The following is a 16,744-nucleotide window of genomic DNA, read 5'->3' on the forward strand; positions in this document are numbered from 1 at the left end:
TTCAATTGTATCGGGAACTCTGCGTTGAACGGACGTGTAAAACCAACAGTCGCATATTCACTTTGAAAACGACGTCATCGGGAACGTTGTTGTCTCTGCCGAAATCGTGTTAAACAGAAATAGCAGCAACAAAACAAAACAAAGAAACAACACTAAATATATAAATGCATATACATTTAATCGTACATATGTACAAAGGTAGATATCGAAAGCAAGATAAAAACATTAACAACAAAAACCAGTGCAAAACAAACGGCGACGGCGTGCGTTGCCGCTAAAATGTCTTAAAAATATAATAATTAAATATTACAAAAAAAAAATATTTAAAAAATTTGCGAGTGCATAAAAAAAGGAGTAAATAATTCCCACGGCTGGAACCAGGAATCCTAGCACAAATCAAAATAAACAAACCAAACACTCACAAACAACAAACGCAACCTGTAGATCCAAAAAAGCGACGGCAACAGCGACGCTAACAGCAGCAACAGCAGCAGCAGAGCAGCTGGCGTATTGTTCGTTTTCGGAATCGTGAATTGAATTTAACGTGTGTGTGTTTTTTTTGTATGGCTCGCAACGCGGAAGCTGAAAAACAAATGCAATTGCCTTAAATCGGTAAACAAGAAGCAACAACTAACAACAACAGGAGCAACAACAACAGTTGCAAGAGCGTAATAGCTTTTACTTTTCCAACAAGGAGATCGAGTAGAAAGAAAAAGACAAAAACGAGCTTTTCCATCATGTGGTGGTGCATTGTCGATCTGCCAAATGGCACCCAACAAGCTGTCAAATTGGATACCAAAGCAATTGGACAAGAATGTCTCGAAAAGGTAAGCAACAAAATGCCTATTTTTCTGTCAAAGTAAACAACAATAGCGCCAGCCACATTTGAATTGTAGATGGCAACAAAAATAAAAAGTCAGACATTGAACCGCCATTTAACTTGCACAATGTGTGTTGTTATTTTGTATTTAGTTCTAGTTGGAGTTCAGTATTATATGTTTTTAATGTAGCACAACTAATGCATTTTTTATGCATAACTTGCAATTGTTTTCACGGCGCCGCCATAATATCAGATTTCAGTTCACATTCTTTGAGTAAATAAAATGTTATAGTATTATTAAAAATATTTGCACAAGTTAAGCTTGTGAGTTCAATGCGACTTCAAGGTGAGTTTAAAGACCCCTAAAAGCTTTTCAACGCAAAAGTGTGTGAGATCAAGGATGAGCTTTCGCATTGTGTTTTGTTATCGGCGCAATCGACAAAACTATCGCATATCTGCAGAGTGTGCGTTCAAGGATGAGCTATCGTGTTGGGTTATCGTTGAAATCGAAAATAACTATCGTGCATATCGCTCATCTCTTATCGCAAAATTGTAATTGTATTTAAAATTGATTTTGTGGCTTTTGTGCTTTGCTTATCAGTTTGTTGTTTTCACAGCGCTGTATTTCACGTTAATTCGTTTTAAAGCGCCGCGTTTTGCCCTTGAGAGGCAGAACCCCCAAGGCAGCAGCAGAAGCAGCAGCAGCATGGAGTTGGCCTTATCAATTCAATTCGACTTGGGGGACAAAACGCCGTTACTTTTGCTGCACTGCGTAGAAAACAAAAGACAGAGTCCATCCACAGTGTTGTTGATTACAACAAAAGGCCATATAAGGCTTACACAGATAGGCACTTACATAGCATGGAATTATTGCACCTTGTACCCTGAGGTAGAAGTGCTACTTATTGGTTACCAGTAAAACTTGTCATGCACTGTTCAATGTCCAAGTGCCTCGGGTTTGGGATCCCACTTGAGACGACGTGCAAAGCAAACACTTGAGAGCGACTCTGCTTCTGTTACGATACCACGACAACCCATCCATCCATCCAAAATCCCCGATCCCCCTCTGCAATCTTTAGCACCATCTTCGACTGTTTCTCTTCCTTCCCCTTTTTGACTTTGCTTTAGATTACGGGGCCAATTCGGCAATTCGAGTTGTTTGTTAGCCTAATTAAGTCTTTTGCCGTATTTGTGTTGGCCCGACCCCAATAATAGGTTCCATTTTGTTGTTTGAGTTCTCTTTTTCTTTCCCCCTCTCTCTCTCTCTCTTGTTCTCTATCGCTGTTTGTGTGCAATCTAATCAGACAAAGTTATCAAAAGACTCACACATCTAACGAGTATAGTAAAAGTATATGTTATATACTCACACACATACATACTTAAGTATATTAATGTCATTGTAAATACGTATGTATGTATGTATGTATGTTAGTATAACCAAACCCCTATATGGCAATGTCTCAAGCCTAACCAATCCATGCCAGAACTCATTTCTCAACGTTTGCGTTGCCAAGTTTCTTATCGCCGCGAAAGTTGAAAACCAGACAACCAACAACGACAACAGTAAACGCTCTGTATGGTCGAGCTAATGGCAATTTTGCCTATATCTTATCGAAGTTATCTGAGCCAACTCACTATCAACATCCAAACTTAGCGACAGCTCCAAGCAATTGGCACACATAGTTTTATTGTACATCTAAATCGCATATCGAAGTAGTAGTTATAATGCTCATAAGCATAGAATTATCGAAAAATGTCACAGAAATATTTGAACCGTATCTTCAATTAGTCATTATTCGATATGAGAAATAGTCTTTTTTTATTTTGTACTCGAATTCCTTTCATTCATTGCACTGACGAAAGCGAAATTATCAAACATTTTTATAGTAAAATGTTTATTTTAATACTATTGTTTCATGAAATGCAAAAATCTGTGTTTTTTTCGCTGGTCCTTATCTCGCTTTGAATGGTCTCATTATAAATATATTTGAGAGGAAATCATAATCGTCAATCGTTTCACATTAAATGGAATTATTCATATTCCATTTCCATACGCTTTGATGGGTCTTTGTCTTTGTCACGAACTTATTATAGGCAATCTGCCGCATTAATACAGTTAATATTTAATCATCAAATGTGCTTCGATGCGTCATCAAAGGGATTTTGGTATTTGATTAGTATTTGGCTGTCACTTACAGCTCTTCGCTTCCTCTCTTCGCCACCTTTCCATTCCATTTCCATGCCCAAACTCGAGGCTGGTCTGGCTTATCATCGACAACGGCTCAAGGCAATGACAAAGTTCTTGTAACGCTGATAAACATTGTGCACAGATTTATGACGTTGCTACCAATTGATGGCGTCATTGCTAATTCCCCCCACTTCTGCTTGTTGGTTATGAAAATCTGCTTAATTGATTATACAATTCTATTTTTAATTAATTTCAAAGCTCATGAAATATGTCTGCAAAACACTTCACAGGCAATTAACTTCCGTTCTCAAGTGTTTGCCCACTCAACATCCCCCAGAGAGAGAGAGACAGAAGTTGGGGTGTAATTAAGTAGCAAAGAGAAAGGGGAATGGATTTAATGTGTGTGTTTTGTCAATTAAGTCGTAATAAAATTATTGTGTCACATGTGTGTAACACGTGTAATTTTCTCTGTAATTGCATTTCCACTGCATTTGCAAATCCTTTTTGCAAGAACACTAAAAGAAAAAAACACAATTTATAGCAAACAATCTTATCAAATTATTGTTCTAATTTGTCGTAAAATGAAAAATAATGACATATGCAGAAATTTCTAGTTGAATTTTAATAAACTAATAAACAATTGTAATATATGCAAATTTCAATACTAAGGCAATTATTCTATTAAACACAAACTGATTGTTTGATTAACACCTGTTGTTCATTGCAACAAAGTGTTTTTAAAATGCATTTACGGGTGATTGATTTGCCTTTGAACTATAATATATAAAAATACGATTTATACACTTTAATAAAAATAAATATTACTTCATGCATCATTTCTTTTTATGATGAAACAATTTTTGTATAAGTTTAAAATTTGTTTCCAAGAACTTACTGCACTTCGCAACGCATTTTATACTTTAGACAACAACATACTCTTCAGTTCTTAACTAATCTGGAGAAATGTGTTTACTTGACTATCTTCAATTATTATCGCGTCATCATGAACAATTGTAAACTGATTCTTATTTTACAATCGCAATTATTACATGCGACACATTTCCAATAAACAATGACAAATATTTGTGTTTCAAGAAAACAAGTATAAAGATTTTTTACAAGTATAAGGATTAATAGATTATTTTCTATATTTATTAGTTGCGAGAATTGTTTTAGTTAATAACAAAGTTAATGAAAACAATAATGGCAAAGATCAAGAAATTCATTTTCTATATGTGATAACTCTGTGGTATATTTCGAATGTAGTACTGCATAGATATACGAAATATGGCATATGGTATACTTCAGTATTTTTGTGGCATATTATTTGGTATATTTTAAGAATAATAACGCACGGTTCTGCTTTTCTTCGAATTAGATAGTGGGTATCTCGATATACCAAATATGACATTCGGTATATTTCAGTATTTTTATGGTATATTATTCGGTATATTTTAATAATACTGACGCGCTGTTTTGCTTTTATTCAAAATGAGTAGCTGGAATTTCGATATACCAAATATAACCTTCGGTATATTTTAGTATTTTGCGGTATATTCGGTATTCGCACTGTTTTGCTTTCACTTAAAAGCATTCTTACTTAATTTCTTTATATTTAATTTAAATTTATTTATTTTTAATAAGCAATAAAAAATTTTGTACTCACGAAAATTATACTTTGTGACGATAAATAACTTATTTTGCCATATTTATTAGCTGTGAGTAATTGATATTTTCCTATACTAACAACGTTAGTCGATGATCAATGATGTTTAAAATCCAAGTATTCAATAAATTTGAGCGCTGTTAGTCAGATATTATGGCATAAGTAATGATGTGTGAAATCATTGCTGAAATGTTGAAATCTTTGCAAATGATGTATTGACATTGCGACACGTTTGCTGATAATTACAGAAGTAAGAGAAAGTGTAGGAGTGTGGCACAATTTGCTGACAGGGCTCGATGGCATGCTTCAACTTTTAGGTGCTGACATTGAACTCTGAGCAGAGTGATTACTGCAACTATCAAACAGTTGCAACTGCAACGGGCAAGTGAACTGTGCACTGTGAACGAGATAAGCTTAAGCTGCCAGCGACTTTGGCATTGCATAATTTTGTGTTATCGCTCGCTTTGGGTATTGAACCCGATTGTGCCAGGTTTGCCAGAGTTGCCAGCATTGCATTTGAATTGCATGTAAAAAGCTTCGTGACATCAGCGAGGAAATCGTACTCTTTGTAGTAGTTTTTACTTTTTTCTGTTTTTTTTTTTGTGTTTTGCATTTCTCAATTTGCAGTTTGCAGTTCGCTGTTCGCTGTTCGCATGTCAAAGGCAAATTACAAGAATGTTCGTTACGGGGATTCAATCCAAATGCATTCAAAAGTCGGCCGGAGGCCCAAGTTCCGTTTCGTGTTGTAATGGCAAACGATTGCCAAGTGAGGGAGGAAAGTAAAGGGAAGGAGTGGAAGGGAAAGCGATGTCACTGCTGCTTTGTACTATGGGCATGCAACAGTTTTAGCCAAAAGTGTACGCATACAGTTTGCTTTTAATGAGTTTTCGTTAATTACTTTGTGGCGCGAACTGTGAAGACTCCACACAAAACAGTCGAGTCTCGCGTTAAGTGCACACTCAGCATGATTCATCAGCGATGGCCAATTAAAGTTTACGGTTTCGAGTGCAAACTGTTATCGAACTGCATCTCGGTGCAAAGGTCCAGGCTTAACAGCAGCAGCAGCTACAACAGTGAACATGACGTTGCACATGGCGTATGCTTAACGTTGTGTTGTCACCGGATCGAAGTAAACTCTGCTCGTGTGTGTGTATGAGATTAATCAATGGCTTGTGTTTTTTAAGCTGACGTTGCACACGTTTTAATCAAGCCCAAATTGAGTGAAATCCCCAAGTATTTGCGAGATACAGAGAGAGAGAGAGAGTGTAATTATATTTGCGTTCACTGTCGTTGTCAGAATTGCGCTGCTGCCATATGCTCAAGATTTTTGCAGGCACTGTCAAGTGCTGGGATTACACAGCGTGGCAACAACAATTGAAAGGCGTTGCCAGTGAAGTGGAGGCAGAGAAGGCAGCCAAGTCTGTGTTGCACTGATGAGCCATCTCAAGTGGCAAGTCGGGTCAAGTGCAACAGCAGCAGCAGAAGCAGCAACGGACCAATTTGCCAGGCTGCAACAAAGGCGGCGCCTAAGCTGCCTTTGGCTTTTCACTTACGTAGCTCATGCATAGTTTGTGATTGCAATTTAGCTGCCAGAAATGAATCAACTTATGTCTGCGTCTATGTATTTCTGTACAATTAAAAATAAACAAATGGATAAAAACAAAAAAAAAAAAGGAAAAGAAGAATTCGTTGAACAAACAACAGGTTCCAACCTTTTGTTTTTTTATCGACGCTGTTCGCTCGCTTTCGGTTCTCTGATAAGCACATTGAAATTTCTTAATGCTCGATTCCGACAACTGTCAACAACAGATACAAATACAGCGATACAGAGATACAGATACAAAAATACAGCACCCCATGCGAGCTGTGTGACAGCAAAAAGATATCAACGCGCAATCAAAGCGTAAATGATAAATAATCGTAAATAATTTTCGCTGTTGTTAAGACGCAATATACCTTAAAGAGTATTTTTTTTTATATCACTCAACAGCAGCTGTCAGAATTGTTAATTATTTCAATAAATACAAATTTTAATTAATTTCTGACTTTGTTGCCCACCTGCTTCGCTCTTTTCTTCCGCTCCTTGATGGAGCAAACATTTTCGATCAATTTCTGCAAACTTTTCAAATACTCATTACAGCAGGCATCAAACTTTGTTAAGCAACTCAATTTGTGTGTTCAATATTCGCTGCTTTGCGCTCACACACACACACATACACAAACACATAACACAGACATTTTGATACACTTGCGTCAAGTTCTTATCGCTTTGTCACAGAGCATGAGTAAGCATAGTCGAATAAATTCATATATAGTATATACTTATACTATATTTGTAGTTCTACTTATATCTAAGGTTATGCACCTCGGAAAGCTTTGCAGTATTTTAAATGGAGCAATTACAAAAGCTTTTAAACAACGATAACTTACTATCGTTAACTTGGTGACACAATTATTAGATTGCTTAAAGTACTGTAATTCAGTGAAAAAAGTTCTCATTTGTTAATTTAGTATATATAATGATAATAAAATATGTTGTGTTTATATTTATACTATATTTAGTATAATTTATATCTAAGGTTACACATTTTAAAAAGCTTTGCAATTTATTAAATGGAGCAATTTTAAAAGCTATCAAGTACCGATAAAGGTAACTTACTATCGACAACTTGGTAACACTTTATTTATTACTATATGAAGCAAGCAAATAGTGGAATTGCTTAAAAGATCTAATTAATTAATTATGGAATTATTTTGAAATTATGATAATATATTTCTATTGAAATTTATGTTAAGCGAATCGCATTAAAATAAATAGCTTTGATAAAAATGTATCGAATTTAGGTGAAGCAAAAGGTTTAAAAATACCAAAAGCTTAATATCGATAACATTGTGACATGATTATTATTTGGCAAAGGAATTATGTTATTTTTAATAATATATATTATATTTGTATTGATAATCTAATATCACATTTATTATTTAAAAAAATGTGATACATATTATATCTTAAAATTCATTTCATTGCCTTTTAAACTTGTGTTGAGATTTTGTCATAGAAGCAAGGTAAAATTCAAGCTCCAAATTAAATTAAATAAATATTATTTTAATTATGTGAATTATTTATTTGTTTTATGGGTTGAGAATCGAGAGTATTCGCTCTGTGTCATCTCCATAAAAGTTGTTCTTGCTTGATTTCTGTGTTGCCTGGCTTTTATCACATTTCTTTTTGTTCGCTTCTCAGGCTTATTTTTTCGTGTATTATTTTTTTTTTTTTTTTGTATATATATATTTTTTGCTTGTAGGTGTTATTGTTATTGTGCCAAGCCCCAGACACGACGAAATATTTAAAACGCAAAAAAGCAGCAAACGAGATTTACCTTATTTCTTCTTCGCTTGTTTTCCCCCTTCCAGTGTTGCTTCGTATTTTTTTCCGTTTTTCGTTTTTCTTTTTTTATTTCGTATTTCATTGCTTCGTTTGTCAAGTTTCGTTTGACAAAACTGTGTCCACATATGTGTAGCTGTCGTCGTTTGTCTGGCTGTCTCTATCTTTTAGTTATATGTCTGCTCTGCTGCTGCTGTTGACAATATTTGAGTTGAAGTCAACAGTTATTAACAATTCAGGCAAACATCAAGCTCGTCTATATAATGTACATTATATTATATTCTATTTGCTCGCACGCAAATGTAATTATTGTGCTGTTGCAATAACCTGCGAGATACTTTATTTGAGTTCGAAACTGCGCAGATGGTTTTACACAATGCGAGAAATGGGAACAATCCCATTTTCCATTCTTCTCCATGGTCACATTTTACAATCGAATACGAAGGTCTTTCACGCTCAGTTCTGTTCTGCTCTGTTCTGTTATTAATTATTTAATGCTCTCTCAAGTTGTTTGTGTTCTTTTTCGGATGTGCACTCTATAAAATAAAACGAAATAAAATCAAACAAAACACGAAAAACGAAAATAACAAAAAATACAACAATCCCCCAACAAGTTTTGCCATAAATTTTAAACACGCGCTGATGACTGCTCCCTTGTGTATACACACACACACACACACGCATGTGTGTGTAATAGTATTATTGTATTTATATTTATGCATATATTTTGTACAATTCGCTACCATTTTTTTGCTCTAAACTGCTGCGCAATAGTAACAAAAAAAAAAGAAATAAAAAAAATCAAGCAAAACAATACTTATAGTATTTTATTGTTCGTTGCTTTTCTTTAACAATTCGCACTTGAAATTTTAGCTGCCATCAAATGTGTTATGCTTAAATTAATTTGTTGGCCATTTTCGTTGTTGAAACATTTACTCGATTTGTGTGTTCTGTTTTGGCATTTAATTAGCATACAAGCCACAGTCACTCGATCTCTGACTCCCTCTTTATCTTCCTCTTCCTCTTGCACTCTCTCTCTCTCTCTCTGTCTCTTTCGCTCTTTTGGGAACTGTCAGGCCAGATATACGCATCCAAAATCCAGTTAGTCTGTTAGCCAACAGTCAATGCATTTGCATTGATTGCCGCAATCAGAGCACAACAAACTGCAACTGCCACAACATCAGCAACAGCATCAGCAACTGCCACAGCACTTTTTCCATTTCCATTTCCCTCGGCATAATCGAATTTACAAACATATACTAGAAACACATACATACATACATTCAGTGGCAACTGACCTAGAATAATTCTCCACAGAATTGTGCAGTTTTCTCATTTACATACATCCCATAGTTATTTATGCATTTCCGTTGCAAGTCATTTAAATATTGGCTAAAAGATACGAATATATTTCTATAATTAAATAGGCTTCGCTTCTCCGCCTTTTCCTCTTTCAGCTTCCTCATTGAAGGCCTCTTATTACACAGCTTCTTTTTTTTAGCATCTTACTTTTTCTTGCATTTCTTCTGATCTTCATTTTGTTCTTCCCACTTCGTCACACAAACAGAAAACATAGCTTACCTAAAAAGATCCCGTTGCTTTAGTAAATTTCACATAACCTCAATTTTATTCTCAACTGAGCTGAAATTCCGTTGGACATAGTAATAAACAAATAAGAAAGTCTATATTACTGATATTTCCTCTTATAAATCAAGCTCTAACGATATTTTAATAGACATTGACTTATAATAAAATTGTGCACATGATATACATATTTCTTTTTAGTCCTTTCCTTTATTTTTTGTTTCATTATTTAGCATCTTACTTTTTCTTACATTTCTTCTGATCTTCACCCACCAGCTGGCAGAAAAAGATCCCGTTGCTTTATTAAATTTCACATAACCTCAATTTTATTCTCAACTGAGCGGAAATTCCCTTGGACATAGTCATAAATAAATAAGAAAAGTACATTTGCTAAAGTCTTACAGATATTTCCTCTAATAAATATTTTTCTAGTTAGTCCTTTTCTTTATTTTTTTTTTCATTATTTAGCATCTTACCCTTTCTTACATTTCTTTTGATCTTCATTTTGTTCTTTCGTCATACAAACAGAAAGCACAGCTGACATAAAAAAATCCCACCAGCTGGCAGAAAAAGATCCCGTTGTTTTAGTAAATTTGACATAACCTCAATTTTATTCTCAGCTGAGCGGATATTCCGTTGGGCATAGTCATAAATAAATAAGAAAAGTACATTTACTAAAGTTTCACTGGTATTTCCCCCTATTTGATTGTCAATCTTCGTTTCTAAAGAAAATACACAACATCGAATAAGTTTTAAATAGTAGTAGTTTGAAATATATATAATTAACTTATATTTTCGTTAGGCGTTGTACATCTAATCACACCGAATGTACACACAAAATGACAGTTAAGATCAAGTGTGACCATATAACAAAGTGCAGACAATTTAACACTAAATATGGTCACGACAGTTATACTAATTATATAATTATATATATGGGCACATTGGCAAACATTTTAATAGATATTCACTTAGTTAAACAAAGTGTATACACATAATTTATTTCTTTTTAGTTCACATTTTCCCATAATTCATAATTCCACTCCAAAACTGTTAGCAGCTTCTCCCTCTTTAATTTCTGGAGTGAAATTCTGCACTTCATTTTTTTATCTCTCAGCTCAGCTTCCCCCATTATTCGATTCCTTATATTCATGCACTCTATTCTCCTCGAATTCCTCTCATTACGCTATGCTTTTGCTATTGAAATCAATTTTCCAAACAATTAAATCTGCGCCCGCGGCCAAGAGCCAGATGAAAGCCAAAGCTGCATTCATCTTCCTCCTAATTGACGTTGGCCAATTTCAAAATTATTGCAACAACTGCCGCATTGCTGTTGCTGTTGCTGTTGCAAGTAAAATAGGGGAATAGAGGAGGGGAGGAAGGGAGGGGGTCAGAGCATATGCCACAAACAGCGAGTGCACTTGCAGCACCCAAACCTCGGCTGTCGAGAGAGTCTACAGGCATGCACTTTTGCCCAGAGCTGTCGTTTTCATTGCAGCAATGTCGTCTATCAACTGTGTTGTACTCATTATTGTTGTTGCTGCTGCTGATGTTGTTGTTGTTCTTGTTGTTGTATTTGAGGCTTTGTCGGTCATGTGGAGCGCCCCCCAAAACACTCATTTGTTAGCCCGAAAATGCAAAACAACCAGCTGGGAATATGGCCAACAAGAGTCGAGCCACACAGGAGCACAGAGGATTTGCAGTTCATGCGACATGCGTCTGGGTTGCCAAGCTGTTGCCAACACTTGTAGTTTCAGCTAATAAATCGATTTATCTAGTATTTATCGAGTCATAAATATACCACAAAATAACTAAATTTGATGTAGTGTCGGTGTAAAAGCTTATGCACTCAAATACTGATGGTCAAATTATTTTTGAATATTCACTTTCATAAAATCAAAAAGAAAAATAAATATAAATTAAAGTGCTGCTCCTAAAAATACTTTATACGTTCATAAATATACCACAAAATAACTAAATTTGATGTAGTGTTGGTCTAAAAGCTTATGCACTTATATACTGATGCTACAAATATCGTTCAATACTCATTTTCATTAAAATAAATTAAAATACTGCTGCTAAGAAAGTATTCATATAACAAATCCATTTATCTAGTATTTATTGAGTCATAAATATACCACAAAATGACTAAATAAACTGATGTACTGATGCTACATATATTTTGAAACATAAATTTTCATAAAAATAAAAAGGAAAATAAATATAAATATAAATTAAAATACTGCTACTAAAAATACTATATATTCATAAATATACCGCAAAATTACATTAATTTTATATAGTGTTTTTCTAACAGCTTATGCACTGAAATACTGAGAGCTTCAAACATTTTTTCAATTATTCATTTTCATTAAAATAAATTTAAATTAAAAATTCTACAAATACTTTTAAATATTATTTTTCATATTTTGCGTCTTAAGATAAACAATTATAGTTTGGTTGCTCATGCTCAAAACACTTGTTTGTAATAACTATTTCTGTGTACTAAACTTAAATAAGTAGTATTTAAAAAAATGCTTAAAAAGTCTGTTCTATATACAAGTATAACGTATATTAATGTTTAGCTTATCTATATTTCTGAATAATACTTGCACACTGTTAAAACAAATACATTAAAGTTCATAGTTAAAGAAACAGCTGGAAAATGCAATTTAGATTTTACAATTTCTTAAGAATGCGCAGAATATAATTTAAAATTTAAAGTAAACAAAAACAACAGCTGTAATTTACGAGTCTACTCCACAGTTTATTCAAGTTTTCCGGCAACTCTATTTTAAATAACTAACTCTAAAAAAAGAACTAATTAATGCAAAGTCATTTGTCAAGCAAACACTATTAAAAAAAGGGCACTCTGGCAACTCTAGGAATATGTCGCATTTAGTCATGTTGAATCCCGGCTGAGACTGAAGGTGACTGCGTATGTGTGCTGAGTGTGTTTGTGTGTTTGTATTTGTGCGTGCACCTTCAGCGTGGCTGCTTTTAGTGTTTTATGCCCCAATAATCCCCATTGCCACACCCATGGCGAAATGTTCGCGTTTAGTTTAGTGCGTGTCCTTGCCACAGCCGTGCCACAAGAACACAATTTATGTTTACACCCCGATGACGCGAACCTAACATATACATACATACATATATACGAATATATATACAATATATACTGTAACGCAGGGAAATCGCTTGAAGCCAACGCTGGGCTCCAGTCGCGTCCAATCAAAAGGAAATTAAGTGTATTCGCGTGCCACAGACAGTGGCAAGAGACAGCAAAAGCAAATCAAGTGGCGCCCCTCACAAACTACAGCTGAAGGTGGAGGTGAAGAGGGAGAGGTGGAGATGGAGGCTTTTGTAATACAACTGACTGCACATCACGTGCGCGCGAATCTAAATCCCGCTTAGTCAGTTCAGTTGAGTTGAGTTCTTGAGACGCTGCTATCGATGTGAGAATGGTTTAAAGCCAAACAACTGAGCTACGCTTTGGCGTTCCTCCTGGCTAATTAGCCATGACTGTGAGGAGAAGGAGGGGGAGGAGGAGGAATCTCATACAGCGGCGCTAATCCAGCGACAATGACGACAATGCCACATGCCTCCAAGCACCCAAGTTGCTGCCGCTGCTCTGGTCACTGTCAGGCTTTTAAGCCGACACTTAATGCAATTACCGCTCACTGTGCAAGTCACAGTGGGCTCAAAGCATGCTAAGCGGCAATCATTTGTTGTCAAATGGCATAGTTTGTGTGTGTGGCACCAATGTGCAGCAACTCAGACTGGCAGCTGCCACTTGGCCGTAATACTTTTATGATGATGCCCAGCAGCAGCAGCGACTGAATCAATGTTGCCTAGCCAGCCCCTCTATGTAGTGTTGGCCTGGCTGGCTGGCTGGCAAATGATAATACCATTTTTGGACTACAAGTATTGTACATACATGATGCCTAGGATGCCACGTATCCTTAGCCATTGTTAGTCTGGGGCTTTGGCTTCAGCTTGTACTTGTAGCCATATCCTTGAACTGCTTTCGCTGTCGCTGCATGCAGCCAAAGAGGAAACGGCAAAACCATAGAAACCTGACGGGGCACAACACCAACAACAAAGCCGCACCGGAAGCATGGCTAGCGCCCTCCTGCCCCTCCCCTCTGGCAAACATCGCTTAGAACAATAATAAACAATATAAAGGCGCCTGCCTGTGCTTTAAACAAGAAAAAAGCGCTTACTTTTTTTTTTTTTTTTTTTTGTTTGCTACAGGACCATAGAATTTGTGGCTGAGTTTAGTTTGTGGTCGTGGTTCGTGGCTTTTGCGTTTGGGGTGTGCCGAAGGGGGCGGGGTGGTGAAAACAATAAATTGCGTGAAAATGAAGCCAAAAACCACAAAGCAACAACCACAACAACCATGGGAATGCATTGAATGCTTTTACTGTTTTGTTGTACTTGTTGTTGTTGTTGTTGTTCTTTATTTTTGTCGAATTGGAATTCCACAAAAGCAACCACCTGTCCCCCAACATAACCTTACCCTTACCTTCCGCAACCTCAACTTTCTCTCTCTCTCTCTTTCTCATGCTCTTGCTCTTGCTCTTCCTCTTCCTCTGGCAACCTTCTTAGAGCGCTGTGAGTGCCATTTTGATGTGTCTCTAATGGCAGCGCTTTTGTTTCGCCCTTTTATACATACAAATAGTACTTACTGAGTATATATTGGCAATGGCAGTGGCTTTTATTGTTTTTCATGTGGTTTTTCAGTTGTTCCTTATAATATGCATTGCATACGCTTTACTATTATAGTCTCCTCTATATATGCCATTTTCCCATTCAATGTGCTTTTATCCTACGATATATCGCATCGTTTTGCAGCAAACAAAACACACACACACACACACACACACACACAATTGCATAAAAAAAGCCCCCAAACAAGGCAAAAGGAAATACTGATGGCAACCGGCGATAAGAACCCAATTTTAGCACAAATCCATTGGGGCACCCGAACATTGTATAACCAAGCGACGATTACTTATTTTTTGTGTTTGTATTGCGTATTAGCAATATCGCACATTTACAATTTACAATTTGCATTTGCATTTGTCAAGATCACAAAATGGTTCATTTGTGCATCCTGACAAAAGCCAAAGCACACAAAAGTCGATAAGTTATCGATACGTTGTGCTTAAGTACAAAAGCTGAAAGCTACGTCAATTAGCGGCAAAGAAACTCACCCACACACGGACACAGACATACACAAGTACAACAAGTAAAAGCTAAAGAATGCGAAAAAAGTAATCAAGAGAGCTAAAAGCCTGCGGCTCTTCTCAAAACATTTGCATTGTTCTTTTGCACAACAATTGCAGCTAATGCCCATTTAATTGGCGCTCTTTAAGGGATTTTCAGGGCTTTTCTGCTGCTCGCATATAAAATTAATTAAAAGCGAAAATTTTTTAATTAAATGCTTTTCAACGTGTTAAACTGACGAAATGAAAAACAAAAAAAAACAATGTTAACTTTATTGCGGTCTCTCTTTTATGGGAAACTTTGCACGAATGTGTGAAGTATGCAAATTATGGTTGCCTTTTAATGACAGTTGTAGTAGATACTGACTGGATAGAGAAGAAAAATATATCTGATAGTTTATAGTAAATGTGCATTATTTATAAACTTGCACTTGTGCATACAAAGTGAGAACGGGGAACAAAAAAGTTGAGGAAGCCATGCTTGAAGCGGATTATAAATAGTTTTTTTTTTGCATTTGCTTTGTGCAAGTATGCAAATGTTTCTTATCACACACACACACATTAACCTGTTTCTAATCTCACAACGATTGCGACACTCGTTAACAAGTACTTGTTATTCCCTGTTTTTGTGCATTCTGACAGAAGCTAAAGTATACAAGAGTCGATAAGTTATCGAGTTCTATAAATTTCTAACTGCACATAACAGTTGTAGAATTATTTTTCATTTTAATTTCATATATTATCATTTCTATTTTAATTTCTGTACTATTATTATTGTTTTTATATTTGTCTAGTTCATTTTTTATTTATTATATTCAAGTCATATGATTACAATGAGTTTTTGTAACTTGTCTGTTTTTAAGTTGTATATATTTTTAGCTAAAGCTTTAGTTTAGTAAAAAAAGAGTATTTAATAGTTCAAACACTTGCTGCTGCTTCGCTCACTTCTCCATTTTTAACAAAGTGAAAATTGCCATGTGCCAAAAGGGGAGGCACTACTGAGTCCTCCATATGGACGGAGGAGGTTAAATTGTGTTGACTTTGGCGTTTCACAGGCATCATTAACTGCAATGACCAGCCAAGTCATTTGAATGGCTTTGCAGCATGCAAGTGTCGAGACAGGCGATGTGGATGTGATGTGGGCGTGACAAGCGCGATTTCCGATAGATGTGGATGGATGGATATACGTATGGTAGACCACCGCGAGTCCGCGCCTCACTGGCAAAGGCGATCCAATGGGAACAAGGTCGTATATATATAATGAGTGCCATGCACGAAAGGCGCAAAAGGCGAAAAGCAAAGCAGGTTTTTAGGATTTTGGATTTAACGATGTATTATTACTGCTTGGGCGCTGTTTGCATATCAAATTCAAAATGATCAGGTGCAAACATGAATTGCTTTTCCATGAGCAAACACGTGAAGTGGGATGGAGCTGAACAAAAAAAAAAACGGAGCAGAAAATCAATAGAAAGCAGACGGCATGCCACGGCACCTGGCAACAGGCAACAGGCCAAATTCAGCAGATACAGATACAAATTCACCTTGCAGATACAGCTACAAAATATAAAGTACTTTTCAGTATATGTGTGTATGTGTGTGTGTGTGTGTATTTGATAACTTAATTGAAACACATTGGAGTGTAGTCGTTGTTCTGGGGCAGAGCCAAAAAATTGTCTTGTGGGCTGCGGCGTTGGCATCTGAATTTATGACTAAACAAGCGAGTTTTTGGCCATGGTCAAGAGGCTGCGGATGTTGCCGAGTAAACCGGCTACCGACTACCGAACACAGCAGCGCCAGGATAAATCATCAGCAAGGAACAGCAGCTGCATTGCAATCTAATAGATACTCCTATAAAATATCCTATAGATACTTT

At 36.0% G+C, this 16,744-nt stretch overlaps 1 protein-coding gene across 1 annotated transcript in view; it reads left to right on the forward strand.

Moving 5' to 3' along the window:
* Positions 1-16,744, forward strand: part of LOC132789361 (E3 ubiquitin-protein ligase MYLIP) — a 29,239-nt gene continuing 12,495 nt past the window's right edge. The window contains exon 1 of the mRNA XM_060797327.1: positions 1-827. Within this exon, the coding sequence (XP_060653310.1) occupies positions 738-827 (90 nt within the window). The 5' untranslated portion in view covers positions 1-737. The remainder of the gene's footprint in view (positions 828-16,744) is intronic.

Source organism: Drosophila nasuta, chromosome 3, assembly GCF_023558535.2.
Source record: "Drosophila nasuta strain 15112-1781.00 chromosome 3, ASM2355853v1, whole genome shotgun sequence".
Taxonomy (NCBI): Eukaryota; Metazoa; Arthropoda; class Insecta; order Diptera; family Drosophilidae; genus Drosophila; species Drosophila nasuta.